The sequence below is a fragment of the Schistocerca piceifrons genome, chromosome 1 (genome assembly GCF_021461385.2).
Source record: "Schistocerca piceifrons isolate TAMUIC-IGC-003096 chromosome 1, iqSchPice1.1, whole genome shotgun sequence".
In the NCBI taxonomy this organism is placed as follows: Eukaryota; Metazoa; Arthropoda; class Insecta; order Orthoptera; family Acrididae; genus Schistocerca; species Schistocerca piceifrons.
This window is the reverse complement of record NC_060138.1, coordinates 729,565,916-729,588,109: the sequence shown is the minus strand read 5'-3', so window position 1 is coordinate 729,588,109 and position 22,194 is coordinate 729,565,916. Positions and strand designations below refer to the sequence as shown.

The window sequence follows — 22,194 nt, the reverse complement described above, 5'->3', positions numbered from 1 at the left end:
GTGTCTTTTGTTTTAGTTTTTATGTAAAAATTTTCAGTATGTGCTCACTGAAAGTCAATTGCAAATATCTTCACAGTATTGATTTATGTCATAAACAACTGCGTTATATGTTTGTACACATGGATCCACACGAAATGATGACACAGTGATATGAAGAATAACTGTTTCGAAATGTGTATCATAATGAGAAACGTAAATGTTAAACAATGAGGATAGAAAAATTTGGAAAGAACAGTATGATATGTAGATTCTACTGTGACAATTATTATCATTAGTAGTGTGTGTGTGTGTGTGTGTGTGTGTGTGTGTGAGTGAGTGAGTGAGTGAGAGAGAGAGAGAGAGAGAGCGCGTGAGCGTGTGTAGGCATGCTTAAGTGTACTAATCCCATGGTTGCACTAGGCATATTTGTGTGAGATTCTTTCTTGTCTGTGGTGGTCCCCAAATTTATCTCCTGCAGCCAGTCAAATTACTGAAGCTGCTTAAAGGACTTTTTTTTTGTCAATAAGAAAAGGAATGGAGTGAAAGTAAAAAAATAAATCTTTGTTTGACTTCTGTTTCTTTCATTTATTTATTTCTTTTTCCTGGTATTCTTGTTTGCACTAAACATATACAAATCCATTGTAAAAAATCTCATTGCATGATTCCACAACAAGCATAAATCAACAAAATACAAAATAGTTTACGAACTGGAAAGAATACACAGAATATAAATAACTGTACTGATCAACCCCCCATTTTTATGAAGGCATAACATAAATATCCTTACAAAACAGGACAACATACTTCACTTTCTTATATACAATTAAAAACTGAGGAAAGAAGGACGTAAAACAATGACACTCCTTCCATATCAATGACATTCATTCAGTATCATATGATGGAAAAATATCACAACCATACGATAAAAATACTATGAAATACTACAAAACATATATAATATCTCAATGAAAAGTTTATACATAAGGAATAGTAAATATTCTCAGTATGTCTGGTGTGTGTATATATAAAATAAACCGTTAAAATATAAAAATAATAAAACTGATCAATATGAAAGAAATAAATAATTCAATCATGAAGTTTATACTTTCTCTGTACACAACGTAAGATAAAAAAGAATGACTAAAACACCTAAGTAAACGATAATTATTTTGATTTTAAAATATTACTGATTGTCACAATTCAAGAAAGCAATGGCGCCACATTTCCCGAATGCGAAAAATTACAGTAGCATTTATTGTTGCAATAAATTGTCATGAACTGGAGACTAGCTGCAGTACTAAAGACATAATAGAAATCTACAGTAACCTACTGTAATATTGTTCTCAGTTTATCTACTTCCCTAAGGTAACCAAAAACTAGGGACTTTTAAGTCCAGTACTACACGTAAATAAAATGTACACTTTGTGTATGTGATGTTTTTCTCCAACTATGATCAAAAAGAGCTGTCCTTCTTTCCTCTTTTCATCCTTCTACAGTGTTCTTGTAAACATTTCATGACTCTTCACACACATTTCATAAAGAAGTCTTGCTTTGTTTGCAACAAACCAATATAATTATATTTGAGATGTCTGGAAGTTGTTTTTAAACAGACTGAAAATTTTATTTCTACTGAAATGCAGTAGAACAATATATTGTGAAGCGGTTTCAAAGAATGCGTTGATAAACAAAAGCAAGAATTGTTTATGACATGTGCAGCACCACTATAATCATTTATCCTCAACATCAAATGACAAAAGTGTGACTTACATTGCATGAAATGACTGCAGTAACTGAAAACACAAGAAAGATTTAAAAGAGGTACAGAGGAAAACTAACCTTGCCATCAGGCAGTGGGTTTTCATGATAGAGCCCCAGCCCTCTGATAGGGATGTTCCCGTAACTGACCCAAATGTCTCCGTTGTTTAGCTGCTGCACCTGCTCATTCGGTCACACAAAACAAATGGACTTTAAAGCATTTGTCAAGATTATGTAGTACTGAAATTCATTCTACAACATGGAAGCAACAAACTGCATGGAATACAAATATTTAGACATCTGACAAGTAGATAAACAATGAAACCAAATTATATAAAACACTAAAAAAGGGTCAGTGTAATTTTTCTGGGGAAATGCACCTTTTTTCACGTATTGCATGATATATTTACTGTGCAAGATATTACTTGAAGTACAGATTCTCACATGCAAAGTAGGAAAAATATATGAATAACACTGTATTCAGTGAGACACACAAACACACACACACAGCTCTACCATAGTACTGCGACTGTTAAGTTACTGCAAAACTTTAAGAAAGGGACCTTTACAAATATACAGCCATATTAACACTTAGAAGTCCCAAATTCAGTCTCTCATAAATAAAAACTTCCATTAATTTATGTCATGGGCCTTTTTCTCCATACATGTAATACTTGAAACAGATTTCTGCATAACCATGTCACACTTTATACACAGCTACAAACATATACATACACAGTGTCTGAGGCAATAACAAAGGAACTGAGTTTCTTGAAAGAAATTGCTGCCCTATTAATAAATACATTTTAATTTTGTTATAACACAGTTATTTAAAAAAGTAATACATGAGCTACCTCACAAATCAAGATTTATATGGCACTACAGTGTTCAAGCACTCAATAACAAATTAACTGATCATTTATGGAGGAAGCAAGGTAGATAAAATTACATTTTGCTTTCAGATTAGTTCAATAGTAACTACACATCATCTAAAGAGTACTTTATGCACGATTTCTGTATTCCAGACACCTAACTGTCATGAAATATTAATTATTATAAAACATCTTTAATTATATATGACAGTTATTCATCCTATGAAGTTTATATGTATATGCTACGTTGAATGCATCCTGTGTAATGCTGTGTCATTATAAATGTTATCACCCATCATATGGAGAATACTGGTCAGTGTTATGCACTTTCCTGCGTTAGAAGTCAATTTTTTTTCCAAACTGTTGGAGAACTACAGAAAAGATGAGTTATTCAGCTTCTGGAGTGTTTACAGAAAAGTTATGCACTCATTTATAAAGTCTGCGAGTTCCTTACTGCAGGAGGTTAACTGTAATTATAGACCTGTTATTTATTGTTAAAGATATTTAATTAGATATAAGAAATGGAACTCGCACTAATTGGTCCCTATAAAGTTAGAAAGAGTGGAAAGCTATGCAGTTTTAATGTAGTCTCACATTTATCAGTTGTGAATGTAATACCATTAGGAGATGATAAACTTTAACTGAAAGACTGTATTGTTCATTATCAGATGTATGAAGATATTGTGTGTTACTTCAGTTTTATTACAGCAGCTAGGAGATTAATGATCACCACCACCTCTATCTGGTATACACTACCAATATAACTAATGAAGCAGCTAATACTCAACGCATTTCAGTACAATACTTTGCAAGCCCGTCACCTTCACTAAAGATATTCTCATAGCACACAAGTTTAAACAAACAAAAAAGCTATAATATGAATCAAGAAGCTAAAATCACATCCATTCCTCTTGCACACACATGCAAATATCGCAATAATAAAACTACTATATCACACCTTGAAAGTACCCATACAGAGCAGAGCAGCACATATAATGACTCTAACATGCTTAAAAAAAGATAAAGCCACAATTTCCTTTTCAGTTTTATATGAATAACAAAAATCAACACTATTTATTAAATACACACCATTTTTCAGTAAGAGGAGAGAAAATCACCACTTTGGCAATAAAGAACAAAGTACTAATCTTAAAGCATACTAATAATGATTAATACAGCAAGACTGCATGTATGTGAATGTTTGATTTGCAGAAGTTTTAAAATATATTTTTTGTATGCAAGCAAATAATCTGCAATATACTCATTTTAAAAGTATGCAAATTCTTGGGATAATATATCACAGCATCATTTTAGCACTTTTGATGTGATGTGAAAGTGGTGATGTTACTCTCCCTTTCTCCTTTAACATTTCATTCAAACATCAGTCATTCTACTCCTCTTACCAATTTAAGCACACATCTACACTTGGCCTATATGCAACATAATGGCTAACGAATGTAATAAGTTTACAAAAGTATATAAACTTCAGTTCATTCATTATGAACATAGTATTGTATTCTATGTCAACTGGTTAAAAGTATGTCTACAATAGAAATTAAGGCAATATAGTTTTATATCAAAAAGACCATGTTAAACTATCTTTCCTGTCAGATCAAACTTCTAGAATTGTTTAATTGCAGTGGTGGAAGAAACTGTAATAATGTTCAAAAGTGTCATTTAAATGTCATGCAGCAACCTTTATCTGCATCTTTACTGTGCCAAACAAATAACTGGTTCTAGGAATGAACAGTAACAAGTAATTTTGCATCATTTCCCCACTTTTTTAACATATAAATCCTTGTGCATGTGTGAAATACACGTAAACTATAATACACTAATAATTTAATTCACTCTACAGGACAGAAACTAATATGAAACACTAACACCCAAATTTAAGCTTTGTTTCAATTACAAAAACTGGTCAGGTTGATAGTATAACATGGTCAAAGCTGTTGTCCCAGGTTGAGGCAGCATATGGTTTTTCTCCCTTTCCTGTTGCCGTGAATGCACAAACAACCAACGGCTACCGATGGTCTGGCCATCGTGCATGCAACCAGTGGTTTACACCCCAACCGTGACCCACCGCTGCTCTGGAATGACCAATGGATATCTTGACAAATGTCCATAATTCATACCAACACCCAGACAACAATGTATAAAATTTGCTTCAAAACTGGAGGCTAAACAACCTATGCTAAAACTATGCACTTCATCACAATGATCTTGAGCAAACAGCAATGTGCACTTTAATAACAATAATAAGAATAAGAATATTCATTTCTACCAGCCAGTTATGGCAAAAAATCAAATCCAAAAGACAGAATGACAGTGCAACGAAACAGCTTGCACAGCAGGCTTGTACACTGTAGTAATTAAGACAGGCATCCTCAAATTTCAGGATATTAATTCAAAATTTGGAGACAAACATGAAGTTTGTCTTCAGTAATGTTTCCAAGTATGTTAAAAGGATCACTGCCCATAAGCATATACTTGCTAGAGCTTCCCAAAACATCACATTTGTACATAAAAACAAAATTTTGCAGCAGTAGTTGTTTGGCCTCCAGTTTACTTTCATGCACTTATGCAGTAGGCTTTGTGAATAACATGCTCGTACGTACACTCCTTATTACCAAAAACACTGAATCAATTATATTAATGAATGTTTATGGAAAATCTTTTTAATGCAATTGGTACTTTGAAATTAAGTACCAAAAGCTAAGTAGACTGCTTGATGAGAACTAAGGACAATACTGCAGCTGCTGTACATTGGACTTTTTTATTATTAGGGTTGTCTAAGCAGACAACAAATGCAGAGTAAACTGGAGAAAACCATTGTACCTAATGTGGCAAGAAGAAGCAACAGAAGGAAATTATTATTACCAGTTCAGGTATAAAGATATATGAATGGGTCATATTTTGATTTTATCAGCTCAAAGAGTGTGAGGAGAGTAAGGGAAACTTCTCTTCCAGAATATTTGGAATACATCACAGTATTCTGTTCATATGTGTATTGCTCTGCACTGTCACAAGCTACAAAACAATTTAATATAAGAAGACTTGAAGTATCTCAAATACTTCCCTGAAATAACTTACATAATGAAAACTAGATTAATGAGACTTTCCTCATATCAAAATCTCTAGGCTATTCCAGGTACTAAACATGAAATGCGAATGAAATAACCATGAAATGATAAATGCATTAAAATGTATGTATGAAAGAACATGATAAATAGAAGAAAATGTATATATCAAAATAAAATAAAGACTACATATATGACTATCCCAGAAGAATATCCAATATAATATTCAATGTCATATACACAATATGGTGATATTCTAAAGCAGCTTAATACAAAAACAATAAACAAATGTAGAACTACAGTTCAAAACTTAAGTTCATACTCATGGTGTTCCTGGAACATGACTACATAAACATACCACCGGTAATTAGTGAAGTCATAAATACATTATCACCTTTATATGATTTGCAATACTCCTACTTCTTACTGATCATAACAATTCACATTTTAAATTGCACTGTAGAACATTCTGTACAAATTACAGAACAACAGAATCTACCTATGATTAAAATTTGATCATTGTAGCTTCTTAAAGCAATACTTCAATATCACGAGTGATATAATATAATAGTATATGAATTCTAGGTACATGTTCACTAAAGAAGCACATTTCCATTGTTCTCATGTCTCAATCATTTACGCTTAATGTTAGCCCCCAATTCCCTAGCTAATAATATTTGGGTAGAACTGAGACACTGAGTGCTTGCCACTCATGGAGAATGCACCATTCAAAAGCAGTCTAGTTCTGACTTTCAACTCATAACAGCAAGTCACCACAGAAGAGAAACCATTTACTGTTAACCTGCTGTGAAATGTACAGTAACAGAGAGAGGGCCAAGTTAAATTTACTATCAACTCACAACAATTAATGGGTTTATTGTAGAAATACTGACTGCTGACCCATAATGAAAGGAAGCACCTATCAATATTGAAGACACTTGTTAGTAGAGCAAGACAGTGAATGCGAATATGTTACACGATTTTCATATAGTCAGTAAGCTTAGTAAATTGTTCAGATTCAAGCTTAAATGTGATTTTTATGAACAAGAAATAGAAATAAAATGAAACCAAATCAATATTTTGGCTGGGATATGGGCTATGAAGAAGAGGCAGTTGTCCTGCAGATTAAAGAAATGTTTATATAACAGAAGTACAGAACACAGCATGAAACAAACGATCCTGTTAAGTAGTGTGAGAAAATCAGGAAGGACAGATAGTTATTTTTTAGAATGTTCACTCCAACAGAAAAGAGAATTGTTCAGATTTACACCAGCATCAAATAGCAGGATGTTTAGCAAAAATTCTTCTTTAAATAGCCAACAGTTTTCCAGCACTGTTTTAGCTGTAATTCTGCACAGAATGGACCAAAGCTGTGTAAACAGCTCTCATATCAGAGTAAACATAGATACAAAACAAATAGAGTATTAGCACAACAGATAGGAAGGAGAAGAGAGACAAGTGTCTCCAATGGCTCAAGAAGAACAATCTTAAGAAACTTGGCAGGGAACGAGGACTAGATGGAAAGTGCCGGCCCCCGTCCGGGTATAGGCCGGCAGACCAGCGCCCGGCCGGGACCGAGAGAACAGTGCGGTAGCGTGAGGTGGGGTCAACGTGCAAACAACCCACCCGTGTGGTCAGCCGTGGCGTACTCTGTCAGCAGCGGCGACGCAGCCAAGTAGTTGGCATAGTCTGCGTATGGCGTGTAGATGAGGCCGTGCGGGTCATGAGGTGACAGTAATGGTGCCTGTGGGCCAGCAGAGCCATTGAGGAGTGCCGAAGCAGCTGTAGTTGGCACAGGCAGGCGAGGTGACAGTATGAGTGGTGCACCCAGTGGTGTGGCAGGGGCACGAATTCCCGGTGCAGTCAGGGTCGGCATCCCTGGCGACAAGAGTCGCTGCGTCTCCGCAGCTGCTGCGGCTGTCAGTCTGCGCCACTCCTCGTCACATGCCGCTGGAACAAAAGTGACCAAACGGTCAGCCACACAGTCCTATGGTGACGGCTCATACATACACAAATGTCATGGTGTAGGAATTTTACAAGTAGAACATTATCCTATTTAAATAAACTACTTTGATAATACATAAATGAATCAAAACAAATAAACACGAATGAAGAAAGCATCTTCCATTATACATAAATAACAGTTTAGCTAATGCATATGAGTACCTGCTGTCAAGACCGCGATCTCACCTGCAGCAGCTGCTGCCTTGGCACTGGAATCACGGTATGTGCCATTGATTATGGCAAGCTCCATCAACTGCCTCTTCTTCAGCTCGTCCTCACCATCAGCCTGCTGCGAATGAAGACTACTGTCAAGACAAGATCTTATATACCATCATGCATAGCTAGCATTTAGTATAAGCTTGGCAGGCAGAGGACTGCACGTAGTTTGTTTCAGCAAGAGTTATTACAGACAAATACTGAAACATATGGACGATATACAATAAACGGAGGTTCTGAGTCGCAGAAAGGAACAACAAAAAGACTGTCGGAAAGTTAGCTTTTGGCAAACAAGGCCTTTGTCAAAAATAGCACATGCACACAGACATCCAACTCACTCACACACACACACACACACACACACACACACAAACACACACACACACACACCCGCGTGCGAACACAATTCACATATAGCATTCCATTATATTGTTACATTCCATCGATTTTCCATTGTTAGATATTCAATAAGAATAAATTTTGCTTTGAAATAGTGAGCATTTTTAAAGCTATTCCATTTTTCTAACACTTTGCAAGTAAGAAAAACAATGTTGCGAAAAATGTGAGAGGGTGGGATATGGATGCTATTGTTGTAGAAAGATTCCATCTACTGCACTGTTTATTAAGTTGAAACTAACTGCATCAGATGAGTATTTTAGACAAAGCTGTTATATAAAGACAAATCAGGCATATATTTGTTCAGACTGGCTATAATATGGTGATACCATTATAGCTACTAAATTAGAAGTCTCCAATATTCCTTCTTTTTCCTACTGAAAATAACGGAATATTGCAAAAAATGTCTAATCTCTATATCAAAGAGAAGAATGGAAAGTTAAACTCCCCAGTCCTCCTCCCAATCAAAACTTAATCCACCCATCAGCTATTCGGATGCACAGCATTCTTTCTATGGTATAATTCGGTGTAATTTTCAATGTTACTATATACAGTTACACATGTAATAAATTCATAAAAATGAAGTGGGTAGTGAACTGATCAGGATATGCTTTACACAAATATTTCAGTATTTGTCTGTGGAAATTAAAGAGATGGGAAATAACAGATAAAAGTTAAATCATCTGTGAAATTCTAAACAAAAACATCAAATTGCAATTGTAGACTTGAGATTAGATGTTATTTCTAAATTGTCCTCATTTCTCAACAATATTACAGAACGGATAGATTGCTATTCACGATAAAAATGAGATGTTGAGTTGCACACAAACTGTGACATGTTGAATGGGAGCAGCAATATGGAGTGGGGTGGGGAAGGGTAAGGGATAACAAGACCACAGGGGGGAGGGAGGGAGGGAGGGAAGTCAGCACTGCCTGGTGAAGTGAGCAGACTAGATAGTGGCAGGAAAGAGCTGCCAAGCACAGTGTCAGAAGGCTGTATGGGGGGGGGGGGGAGGGGAGGGAGAGGGGGAGGGGGGAGTCTGAGATGAGAAGAGTAGAGAAGGCCAGCAGGTGCGTTGTCAGAAAGTAGTACACAATGCAGGTGAGAGGACATGAATTGGGAGGTGGTGATAGGATAGAGGAGGTGGTAACTGTTGATTGGAGGATGTGGGGACAGCAGGTTACCATAGGTTGAGGCCAGGATGTTTTCAGGAGTGGAGAAGATGTTGTTAGGACTACTACTACCTGCACAGTTCAGAAAAGTTTGTTGTGGAGAGAAGGATCCAGATGGCTCAGGTGGTGAAGCAGCCATTGAAATCAAGCATGTTATGATCATTATGATTAATGGAAAATCTCATATAAAGATGTGAAACAAATACTAACAAAGAGATAGAGGGGCTGGCCAGTACTTACCTCAGCTCAGTACAGCCGATAGATACACAAAAAACAGAACTGAAAATTTACGTTCCTAGTTTTCGGAACAAATGTTCCTTCATCAGGGAGGAGAGAGGGGAAAGAAAGGGAAGAAGGGAAAGTGGATTCAGTTACTCACAACCCAGGTTATGAAGCAACAGGGAAGGAAAACAGGGAGGGTAGCAAGGATGGAGGCATGGTTGTCAGAGGGAAGCCAAAGATATTCTACTGTAAGTACTGTGCCAGCTTCAAACCAAAGAGGATGCAACAGAAGTAAAGAGGTATACAGTATTTGTTTCACATGTTATGATCATTGCATGTTGTGCTACAGGGTGTTCACTTTGCTTTTGGCCACAGTTTGTGGTGTCCATTAACCCTGGTAGACAGTTGGGTGATAGTCATAATATAAAAAGCTGTGCAATGGCTGTAGCATGGCTGGTACACATCAAGGCTGCATTCACATGTGGCCTGACCTTTGATGAGGCAGGATCAGCCTGTGATAGGACTGGAGCAGTAAGGGCTCAGAGGGTGGATTGGACAGGTCTTCCACAGGGATATGTTGCAAAGGGTTGAGATTAGTAGCAGTATAGGGATTGACTAGGATATTGTGGAGGTTTGGTGGGTGATGGACCATCACATAAGGATGGGCGGGACATCCCTCATTCCAGGGCATGATGATAGATAATCTAAGGCCTGACAGAGAATGTGGTTCAGGTGTTCCAGTCTGGGGTGGTACTGAGTAACAATACAGGCACTCCTTTATTACTGTTTATTGCAGATGGTGCGAGAACTGGGAGGGGGGGGGGGGATGGGTGCAAAGGGATATGACACAGGAAATGAAATCTGTTTGCATGCTAGGACTCACGAACAGCCTGGCCACCCAGGGAGTGGCAAATCTGCAATGTCAAGAACTCCCTTGCCCAGAATGCTGGTATCTCCCAAAGGCTTCCACAGGCACTATATCTCAGACCTAGTCTGCGAACAGATTTTTCATACCATATCCCATCCCACTATTAACCTTTCCTTGCCAACACCCCCCCCCCCCCCACCCATCCCATAAGAATAAGCTACTATGGAGTTCCCCTTCATCACCCAATATCAACCCAGACTGGAACAACTGAACCACATCCTCCATCAGGACTTTGATTATCTATCATCATGCCCTGAAATGTGACATCCTACCTAAGATCCTTCCCACTCCTCCGAAAGTGGTGTTCCACCACTAACCCAACTTCCACAACATCCTAATCCACACCTTTGTCAATTTTATCCAAAACCCTTGCCACACGGATCATAAGCCGGTGGGAGAGAGGGCTGTAAGACGTGCCCAATCCACCCACCCAGTACTTCCTATTCCAGCCCTGTCACAGGCTTTTCTTATCTCATCCTTCAGAGGCCAGGCCCCCTGTGAAACCAGCTGTGCCATCCACCAGCTCCTATGCAATCATTGCACTGCTTTTTATATTGGTTTTACTACCAACCAGCTGCCCACCAGATGAACAGCCACCATAAACTGTGGCCAAGAGCACAGTAGAACCACTATCACATCACAAGCAGCTGAACATAACTTCTTTGACTTCAATGGCTGCTTCACATGCCAGACCATATGGATCCTCCCCCTCCACCCACCAGCTTTTCCGAACTGCACACAAGGGATTTATCCTTACAACACATTCTCCATTCCCAAATCATCCCAGCTTCAATCTACAGTAAGCTACTGTTCCCAACACCCTCCACCCAACAGTTTCCACTCCCTCTGTCCTATCACTTCTTCCTGATTCACGTCCCCTCACCCTCACTGTGCACCCACTATTTTTTCCTTCTCTGCTCCTATTCCACCTGTCCCCCTCCCCTCCCCACAGTCACTAGACAATGCACCTGGCAGCCTTGCCCTGCCACCATCTAGTGCCTGCACATTCTGTCAGGCAGTGCCAACCTCTTCCCCCCCCCCCCCCCCCCCTCATACCCTGCTATTCTTTCCCCTTCCCGCCCCCACTCCAGATTGCTGCTTCCTTTCACTCAACATGACACAGTTGCATTCCGGATAAGTGGCCAGAGATACTGGTCATGTGTGTAAGGTGTGCTTGCTTGTATGAATTTGTGTGTGTTTTCCTTTCGTAAGATGGCTTTGGCCAGACACTTGCTTGATTTTTTGTGTGTGTTTTCCTTTCGTAAGATGGTTTTGGCCAGACACTCAATGTCCAGACACTCAGAATGTAAGTCTTTTCATTGTGCCTCTCTGCAACTCAACATGCCATTCTTATGATGAATAACTATCTACCCTTTTCATAATATTATTGATATTCCAACTCAGACTTTCCATTATTTGAGCTACATTTGTGTGTGTCACACATATAATCAAATTTCCAGACAGTACTCTATAACTCTTCTGTAACACATATAATAAAGAGGTTTTTTTGACATGTAGAACAATTAAGTCTCCTCCAATCTACCAATAATATGAAGCAGAGAAAGTGCTCTATTCTTATGGTGATAATTGTAATGCAAAACAAATTTACACTGGCATGTATTCTGAAACAGTACACAATGGGAATTATAGTATAAATGTATGTTATGAAATGAGAGAAGTCAAACTAACAGGAAATGCTATTAATTGCAATACCCTATGTGGTATCTTATGCTACAATATGGAAAGTGACTAGCAAGAAAGGGGCACACTGCAGAGCCATGCATATCACTGCTGCAGCAGCAGTAGCAAGCAGAGTATGCAAGCCTGCAGTGGCCCACAAGTCGGAGTTGACTGACCACGGGAACGAGCAGCTTCTTCACTTCCTCGACAGCGCGCTGCATCTTGAGAGTTGCCCTGTTTTCTGTGTCTTCCACAGTTAGCAACACGTGCAAGTCGTCATTTAGATGCTCCCAGTTTGGCTTTCCGCGGTTCAGTTCCTCCTGAAAATTTGCAAATTTTCACTTTCCATGACCACCAGGCAGTGTGCCAATAATTTGAGATAGGTAAAAGAACAAAAACTATTAATATAATGGTGAAATTAATTCTGATTAAAAAAATTAAGTAAAGCACTTAAAATCAGTTTCATGTTCATGCACAACGTACCGAAACATCCAGCTAAAATGTGCAAAAAAGTGATAGAATAAACACTGTGTACTGCCAATCTTTATTTCAGTTAACATCTTGTATGTATGTGTCAAGATTACTATGTATTACTTCTGTATTACTGAGTGAATTTCAAATAAAATCTACCAATAAAGAAAAAAAGCAAAATTGATAAGCTATGCTGTTTTGATTTGGAAAGCATACTTACTTCCATAGTTTTTCATTCTAGTTCATATACTCTTCTCCGTATCCTGTTACAGAGAGCAGCTTGAAAAAGGATAGTTATTTCTGAGTGATATATCATAGATGACAATGACAGCACCAATAAATCAAATTGCCATTAATGTGCTACTGACAAGATCTGTGTTGTTCAGTGTTGCAGCTACTAATTTAACTTTTATGCAATATTTTCCATTGTTACATAGCAAACAGCTGCTATATTTCTACATAAAAACCAACCAACACCTATTCATAGTTAATAATCACTGATTCAAAGCCAATTTTTCTCTCTCTTCATTGTGTATGACAAATACGCCCCCACCCCCTTTATTAAAGTCTGTGAGTTATGAATGTGGGTCAGCTTAATAAACACATATACAAACAAAAGGTTTGAGTTATACAGAAAATACTTGTATGTTTTTGATTCCATTGTGTTCTATTCTCCATAAAGAAAGGAAACATTGGGATTTTAACAACGGGAGGAACAGCATTTTTCAGTATTGAAGATATGCTTCCATTCATCAATATCTTGTTCTTATGCCTCATAGGAAAAAAGGTAAAAAACGCATCACAATAAACTGTTTCTGCAAGAACTTTATGGCAAAGTCTCAGGCAAAGTTTGCATGGGTAATTATGTCTGTGAATGCAGTGCAAAGAGATTGGAAATAAAAAGACATTTGTCAGGACTATAAACTGTATGCCATATTACAAGGCAAGTATCACACCAGTGGTGTTATCTGCAACCATTTTAGAGCTGAACTGCCTGCATACTTAACTGGATTACATGATCCCATACCATGGTCACTCAACCTCAATTCTCTGAATCATTTACTACAAGAATGAAGTAAAATCACCTACTTGACTCACTAATTTCACCAATGGTATTTGGTATTTGTGGACCAAATTGTCTTAGAGGAAAATTAGGCATACCATCCAATCACTTGCCATCAGTCCTAGATAATAATGTACAATATTTTATGTAACATGGTAATAATTTACAACTGTTAATAATTGTTCAGCGAGACCACATGGGATTTTGTTTAGCAACATCCAATAAAATTAATTTATTAAACAAATACGATATTAAGCTTTTAATATTTACAAAATATGCATGAAAGCTTTTCTGTTTAGAATTATGTATGAAAGATTTTTTGGGAAAATGTCATTCTACACCATGCTGTGAAATGCTATGGTGTCATTATCTATAAAGAAAAGTTCTGCTCTTGGATATTGTCTTTGGTCTTGGGAACCAAGAAGTTGCTTGTTAAGGTTTGCAGTAATTAACAACCATTACATTTAAACATCTGGGGCATTGTTATATTTTCATGCACAAACTGACACTAGTTGCAACTCCTGATTTTTTTTTTTTTTTGCTGGTCTGCAGTAAATGTGGCTCTCAATGGCACACTGCTTGGTGAAACCTATAATTCACAATTGTGTCTGTTTCAAACAATCTACAGACATCTCATGTTGTTGTTGTTGTTGTTGTTGTTGTTTTCGATAAGTTCACTCCAAAGCCTGGTTTGATGCTAGTCTATCATCTCCAAGCCTCTTCACCTCTGTATAACTATTGCAACCTCCATCCATTTAAGCTTGCTTATTGTATTCAAGCCTTTATCTCAATCTACATTTTTTCCCCCTCCCTGTGCTTCCTTATGTTCCCAAACCGAAGAGAGAACGAGGTATCAAATACGTCAAGGTGTGTGCTATCAACCATTTCCTTCCTTTTGTTGATTTGTGCTATAAATTAGTTTTTCCTCCGTTCAGTCCAGGACCTCCTCATTTATTATTCAGCATTATTATATTAATTTATATTATTTATTTTATATATTATATTTATATTATTATATTATATTTATTATACAGCATTCTTCTATGGCACCCCATTTCGAAAGCTTGTATCTTCATTTTGTCTGAACTGCACATTGTTCACATTTTGGTTCCATGCACGGCTAGATTCCACTTCTTAACATACAAATTTATATTAGATGGTAACAAATTCATTTTTTTTCAGAAATACTTTTCTTGTTACTGCCCATCTGCATTCTGTATCTCCCCTCCTTCAGCCATTATCAGTTATTTTGCTCCCGAATAACAGAATTCATCTTCTACTTTATGTGTATCATTTCCTTATATAATTCCCTCAAGTACTGGCTCGTTTAATTTGACTATGTTTGATTATCATCATTTTACTTTTATGGTTGTTCATTTTATAATCTCTTTCCAAGATGTTCATTTCTTTTAACTGCTCTACTAAGTTATCTGCTGTCTGACAGAATTATAATGCCATCAGTGAACTGCAGAGTTTTTTTATTTTTTATTTCCTCTCCCCAAACTTTGTTCCCTTACCAAATTTCTCCTTGGTTTTCCGCATAGCTTGGTCAATGTAAAGATTGAATAACATCAGGACAGTCTTCAACCCTGTTTGAATCGCTTTTCAACCACTGCCTCCTTGTCGTCCTGTTGTGTCCTTTGATTCTTACAACTGCAATCTGGTTTCTGAACAACTTGTAAACAGCTTTTCAGTCTCTGTATTTTATTCCTGCTACTTTCAAAATTTCAGATAGTGTAGTCCAGTCCACATTGTTCAAAGCTTTCTCTGAATCTACAAACACTTAAAGCAGAGTTGCCTTCTTCACACTATCTTCCAAAATAAGTCATAGGGTCACCTCATGTGTTTCAATATTTCTCCAGAACCCAAACTGATCTTCTTGAAACCATGACTTATCAAACTGATGTTCCAGTAGCATTTACACCTGTCCACACCTGTCAACACCTGCCTTGTTTGGAATTGGAATTATTACATTCTTTCTGAAGTCTGAGTGCATTTCACTTGTCTCATTTATCTACCACACATCTTGGATAATTGTGTCATTGCTAGATCTCCCAAGATCCTCAGTAATTCTGAAGGAATGTTTTCTACCCCATGGGCCTTGTTTCAAAACAAATCTTTCAGTGATTTATCAAACCTTTCATATACAGGGCTGAATGAGATATCATTAGAAAAGTTTTTTAACTGGCTTCTGATGTTGCATAATAATTTCGTGCTAGAATTTACTATTTGTGAAAATTTTAACATAAAAGAGACTAAACTTTCACAGGCCAAAGGACCACATACCTATATTTTACAAAGCTAACTTATTAATGACAAGTAAGAGAGTCCAGGCCGACTTTCAGTAATTGACACCACACCTGGTACACATGGCACTCTGGGACCACATCACGCTTACAATACCTGAAGATGGGCTTATAACAGTCCAAAACCGGTCGTGTGAAAATAAAGAAATTTACAACTGAAGCGATATTTCAAACCTCTGCCACTATTTTACAGTTTTAGTCTGAAGTTAACAATCAACAATTATGGACAGAGTCCATGTCTACCTCTGGAAATGTAATACAGTTTAAGATCTGGTTTCTGAATCTCTATCTTACAATTATATAAGCGGCATGAAATCTTCCAGTGTCTCCAGGTCCCTTCCTCATATAAAACATTTTGTCATCATTTGTGCAGAATTCTGACAGGTGGCTTTCACTTTCAGTCTATTTCACCACGCTATATTCTCCCGTTGTTTTTCCTTCTGCTTCTTTGCCTACTATTGGATTCCAGTGTCCCATCACAATCACATTTTTGTTTCATAACTATCTGAATTATTTCCTTGATCTCATCATGTTGTTAAACAACATATACAATGGTGCTCTTTTTAGTAATACTAAAAAGAACCAAAATAATATCAGATATTGTTCCAATGTGACATACGGGCTAATAATTATTGCTCTGTCATATCCCAATAATCATATTGTTTTTATGGATTTTGCTTTGACACAGACTTTGTTAAAGTAAGTAATGAGTGCACACCAGTGTAGCTAATCAATGATTTATGTTAAATTATGAGAGAAACAAATGGAATGATATGGTAAACAGTCTGCAATACCTGTAAATCATTCACATTCATTCTTCCTAAACCTGTTTCCTCATTTTATTCTTCCAAATGTTCACAGAGCATTCTAACGTTGTTTTACTGAATTACTCAGCACGAACTGGCAAGTTGGCAAGGCATGGTTTTTAGCATGGACGAGGTCTGTGAATAACCTCTGATCACATATCACTGTGCTATTCAACCACACACGCGTTTTCACACACTTTACGCAAGAGCTACATGAACATTTTTAAGTCCTGTAAGACAGATGAAGTTCGTGTCAATTAGCTTTTATTTAGTCTTGATATTCGTTGTGCCATAAAGCTAAGTTGATCTGAAGAGTGAAATAATTCCATTACTACAGAAATTGTAAAGGTAGTCGTGTTGCATATGTTTCATTCAGAGTATATAAATTTGTCGTTCAATTCAGAAGCCACTGCCCTTAAATTCAAGATTATTAGCGTGAAAGAGCATCTCAAAAAACTGACTGCATGAATGTGTTGGAAGAATAAACAACGAAAAATCTTTGACCACAATGGACGTGACATTGATTGTATGATGACCACATGCAAACAGAAAAATGACCGTAGCAGCAATGTGAAGTGTTTCATAAAGAATTAACTGCCTATGTGAGATGAATAAACCTTAAATCAAATATTAAATGGTGCATGATATGATCCAGAACTCCTTTATTCAATTATATAGAAAACGCACTGTAACTTTAGAGCACCGCTGCTCCTTCTTAATAAATTTATGCAGATGTCCATGTCTGGAAAGGGTAAAACAACAAACTACGTAATACTATCCAAGTCTTGAGGACCGACTGGATGAAAACAATGCACAAGAATGGTCCTATCGCAAACTGAGGTACAAATATTTTACGAATCTTTTCGAAACATTTACATGATTTGGCACATTCTAATTCCCACCAATTTTCACACTTAAAGAAATGATCAAAATCCAACGAAGAGATTAATTATGCCTTTCAGAACTGCATTTTGTGGTGGAACAGACTCACTGAGGAAAACAAAAACGTTAGATGAAATAAATGATAGTATTTTTACTTATAAAACATATTTTGCTTTCATGAGCAGAAATTTCCGCCTTGTGCTCAACAATCGGACGAATAATGAAGGAAAGGATATGAGTATTATGGAAAGCACGGAAACAGATCTGGTTGGCATTTAATCTGAAGCCCTCATTCTACTGAAGAAACGAACCCAGTGCTTCATTAACTAAAACTAGTCTTGCAAGGAAGCAGCTCCAGTTGCCCATGCAGACTGTATTATGTTGGGAACTGCTACAAGGAGGAGCAGCGCGGGCTATTTTGGTGTGGCTGTCAGACACGGCAGGAAAGGCTGTTCCAGGCGCCCTGCTAAACATAGACACCCACTCCGAGCAGCTACCAGTTTGCCTTTCGGCGCTTGCGGTGGCCAAATCTCTGCTACGTTGGTTCCAACTCCATTAGTTACACTCGCAGGGCTACTTTAATCGTAATCAGGCAGTACTATTGAAGACGAAAAATACGCGCTTTCGCTTCTCCATCAAGATAGCCATGCAAGTCGATGTATTCAACAACGGAACTAGCAAAAACAATGACGACGAGAAATGGTGAAGAGACCAGACATTGGTTGACTACACCGACATTAATAACATCTCTTTTAGAGTAACAAAGGGGAAATGTCTATCGATACTGATCCGGAGCAATTTAATAGAATGACTACGCAACTACGGTTGTACGGGAAAGTAAATGCCACATTGGATGAATCCCAAGAAAGATACGTAGGTGGTTTGATAAGTCTGGTAAAAACAGCAAGAAAAAATGTGTTTCCTAAACAACTCACCTTACTCTTCTCGACATTCTCCTTTCAGGAATGTACACTTGGTCTAGCGATCCTCCAGCTTTTTCATCCAATAGGAAAAATAGATTCTGTCAAACTCTGCAAAATACTCGTTGACTGCACTTATCAATTCCTCATTCGATGAAAATTTCTTCCCAGCAAGCGAAAGTTTTGAGTTCGGGAACAGGAAGAATAACTTGGAGCTATGTCTGGTGAGTATTGGATGAGGAACCAATTCAAAGCCCAATTCATTGTTATCGCTAATGGGTGGGATGGTCCATTATCCTGGTGAAAGAGCAGTTTTTGCGTGCTAGCCTTGGTCTGTTTTCAACCAACGCAAGTTTCAAATGATCCAACAATGGAGCACGATAGGATCCAGTTTTGGTTCTGAGTTTTTCTATATAATCTATGATAGTTATTCCTTGGGAATCTCAAAAAAGTTGCCTTCACTTTACCAGCTGACAAAATGGTCTCTGTCCTTTTCGGTGCACTTTCAACAGCCTTTGTCCACTGTTTTGAATGCCGTTTTGACACTGGTGTATATTGATGGTTCCAGATTTCATCAACAGTTACCAAATGGCACACAAAGCCTTCGGATTGTGATTAAATATTGCCAGACATTATGTTAAAATGTTGTGCCGGAAGCCCTTTTGGTTGACTGGTTTTTTTCTGTTATGATTTTAGGGCGCAAAACTGCTACGGTCATTAGCGCCCGGTCTGTTACTTAGGAAAAGCTAAAAAACGTAACTGGAAACCAGCAGCAGTGGGAGCAAAACTCAAAAAAGTGGGGAAACCAAAAACAGAAGGAAAGCTTAAAAAACCACTATAGAAGGGGGGTTGTATTGGTTGACTGAGCAATCTCAGCACTCGTCTCGCACATAGCTTCTTCATAGCCGATTCTCCGTGCAGGATGATATGCACTTGCTCATTTGAGATGCCTATAGTCTCAGCCATCTCACGAATTTTTATTCAATGGTCTTGCATTATCGTATCATGGATTTTGTCAATGGTTCCTTTATGGTGAATGCGTCTAATTACAGACGGCAGGAGCGCGCTTCGTCTACGGTGCTTGTTCGGCTACGTTTAAATTCATTAATCCGAAAGTAACGGTCTTCTGTGAGGGTGCAGAGTGTGTGTGAACTTCATCCACTTCTGCTTTGATTTGTGCGGCAGTCCAACCCTTCAAATGAATATATTTAATAACAGCACGAAACACTGTTTTTCTCCATTTTCTAACGCAGTCGACACACTGATCGATTTAGATTTCAGACGGCTGTCAACATTGTACTGTCCGCTATGCATTGTTCAAATTCCTCAGAAGATCCTTGGAGTAAGCAGGTTTACCAACCAAGAAGGAACAACAAAAATGTTCCATTCATTCACGGAAATTTACCGTATTTCTCAAGCCCCACGCGTACATTCACGGAAGAGGCTGCTTGCCAAATTCTTATCCAATCAATTCTAGAATATTTTTATTACCCTGGGATTCTTTCGAAGTAATATGAACTAAAAAGAGAATAGTATGGCGCAATGCCACATAAATGAAATGCTTAAAGTAGAATTAACTTACTGTGCGTTGCGCGCCCGCGCGGTTGTGTGTGTGTGTGTGTGTGTGTGTGTGTGTAGGCATACCAGCAGTTTGGGAAATGCATCATCCATAGAATCCCGAAGATCGCAAGAGCAAGTAAGTGTGAGAACTATCACACGATAATTTTAACAGCTTATGCGCCCAAGAATGCTGGGAAAATGTTAAAGATCTGTTAGAAGATGGACAATTTGGTTTTAGCCTAGCTAAAGGCACGAAAGACACAGTTCTGACGGACTTGATAATGAAAGCATGACGTGACATAACCCTAAGACACATTTATAGTATTTGTCACCTAGAAAAAGCATTCGGAAGACGTTTGAAATTCTCAGAAATGTGTGTATAAGTTATAGCGAAAGACGGGTATCCTATACAACTGTAAAACAAAGCCGCCAATGCCCCCCCCCCCCCCTTTTCCCAGCTCGCGTTCCAATTTTGGCCACCAGGTAAAATCTGGTGCTGTACAGTATCTCGCTGCAGAGAGCCTGAATACATATAGGCCTATATACATATAGGCTCTCTATATCGTTAATGTCTCGAGTGCTCATACTGAATAAATTGTGTGAGTGGCAGTTAATAATAAAATCACTTGAATCCATTACACATGGAAACATTTCCATACGTCTTCCTTGCATTCACAGCGCCAGATTTGCGTCTGGTGGTCAAAAACTGGAACTATTTTTTTCCAGAGCATATTGGTTCCACATTAATGCTTTAGAGTATCTATTGGGTTTCGCTGCCATACGATAATTAAGCCCACACCGGACCTCTGTGAGTAGCAGCACTTTATAATCATCAGGTATGTACGACAATCAAAAGGTCTAATTTTAAAAAGTGTGTAAGTAAATAATGCCATCTTCCTTCCCATCGTTCAATCTGTATATCGAAAAAGCTATGGCGAAAGTAAAAAAGAAGTTCGGGATTGAGATAGAAATTCACAATGAAAGATATCAACGATGAGATTCACTGATAGCGTTGCTATGCTCAGTGAAAGAAAGGAAGAATTTCAGGACCTCCAGGTCCCGTTGAATGGAACGAACAGCACACACTTTGGATTTTATGTGAACTGAACTAATGAGGGGCAACAGAAATGAGATTAGTGATAAAGTTAACATCAAAATAGGAGACCACGAATTAGATGAAGTGAAGGAGTTCCGCTACATTGGAAGCAGACTAACAATGACGGACGAAGGGAAGACATAAAAAAGACTAGTACAGTAAAAAGAGAGTATTCGTAGTTATTAGAAGTCTGCGATTAATAACTATTGAAGAGGAAATTAACTATTAACTATTAATTAACTATTGAAGAGGAAATTTCTGAGAAAGAACGTTCGGAGCACAGCATTGAATGGTTGCGAATCGTGTGGACTGTAGTAAAAAGCCGAAAGAAAGAGAGTCGAGGCGTTTGAGATTTGGTGTTACATATAGACGTCGAAACTTGGGTGTACTGACAAGGTAATATATGAGGAGATTCTCCGCAGAATCGACGAGGAGAGGAATTTGTAGAATATACAGGGTGTTACAAAAAGGTACGGCCAAACTTTCAGGAAACATTCCTCACACACAAATAAAGAAAAGATGTTATGTGGACATGTGTCCGGAAACGCTTAATTTCCATGTTAGAGCTCATTTTAGTTTCGTCAGTATGTACTGTACCTCCTCTTTTACCGCCAGTTGGCCCAATTGAAGGAAGGCATTGTTGACTTCGGTGCTTGTGTAGAAATGCGACTCATTGCTCTACAGTACTAGCATCAAGCACATCAGTACGTAGCATCAACAGGTTGGTGTTCATCACGAACGTGGTTTTGCAGTCAGTGCAATGTTTACAAATGCCGAGTTGGCAG

The 22,194-nt window shown here is 37.9% G+C and overlaps 1 protein-coding gene across 9 annotated transcripts in view; it reads right to left on the bottom strand.

The window, feature by feature from the left end:
- LOC124711251 (protein held out wings) overlaps positions 1-22,194 on the bottom strand; it is a 429,435-nt gene that overhangs the window by 4,857 nt on the left and 402,384 nt on the right. Inside the window, exons 4-7 of one of the 9 annotated variants that reach the window (XR_007005451.1) lie at positions 12,485-12,625; positions 7,853-7,979; positions 7,313-7,636; positions 1,816-4,691 (exon numbers count right to left, since the gene is read on the bottom strand). Coding sequence is in view for 8 of the 9 variants with exons in the window: in XM_047241224.1 (XP_047097180.1) it covers positions 1,838-1,914; positions 7,313-7,636; positions 7,853-7,979; positions 12,485-12,625 (669 nt within the window). In the remaining variant the exon portion in view is untranslated. Of the gene's footprint in view, positions 1-398; positions 4,697-7,312; positions 7,637-7,852; positions 7,980-12,484; positions 12,626-22,194 lie in introns of those variants that run through there. The other 8 variants (XM_047241224.1, XM_047241261.1, XM_047241241.1 and 5 more) reach the window with 8 other exon arrangements.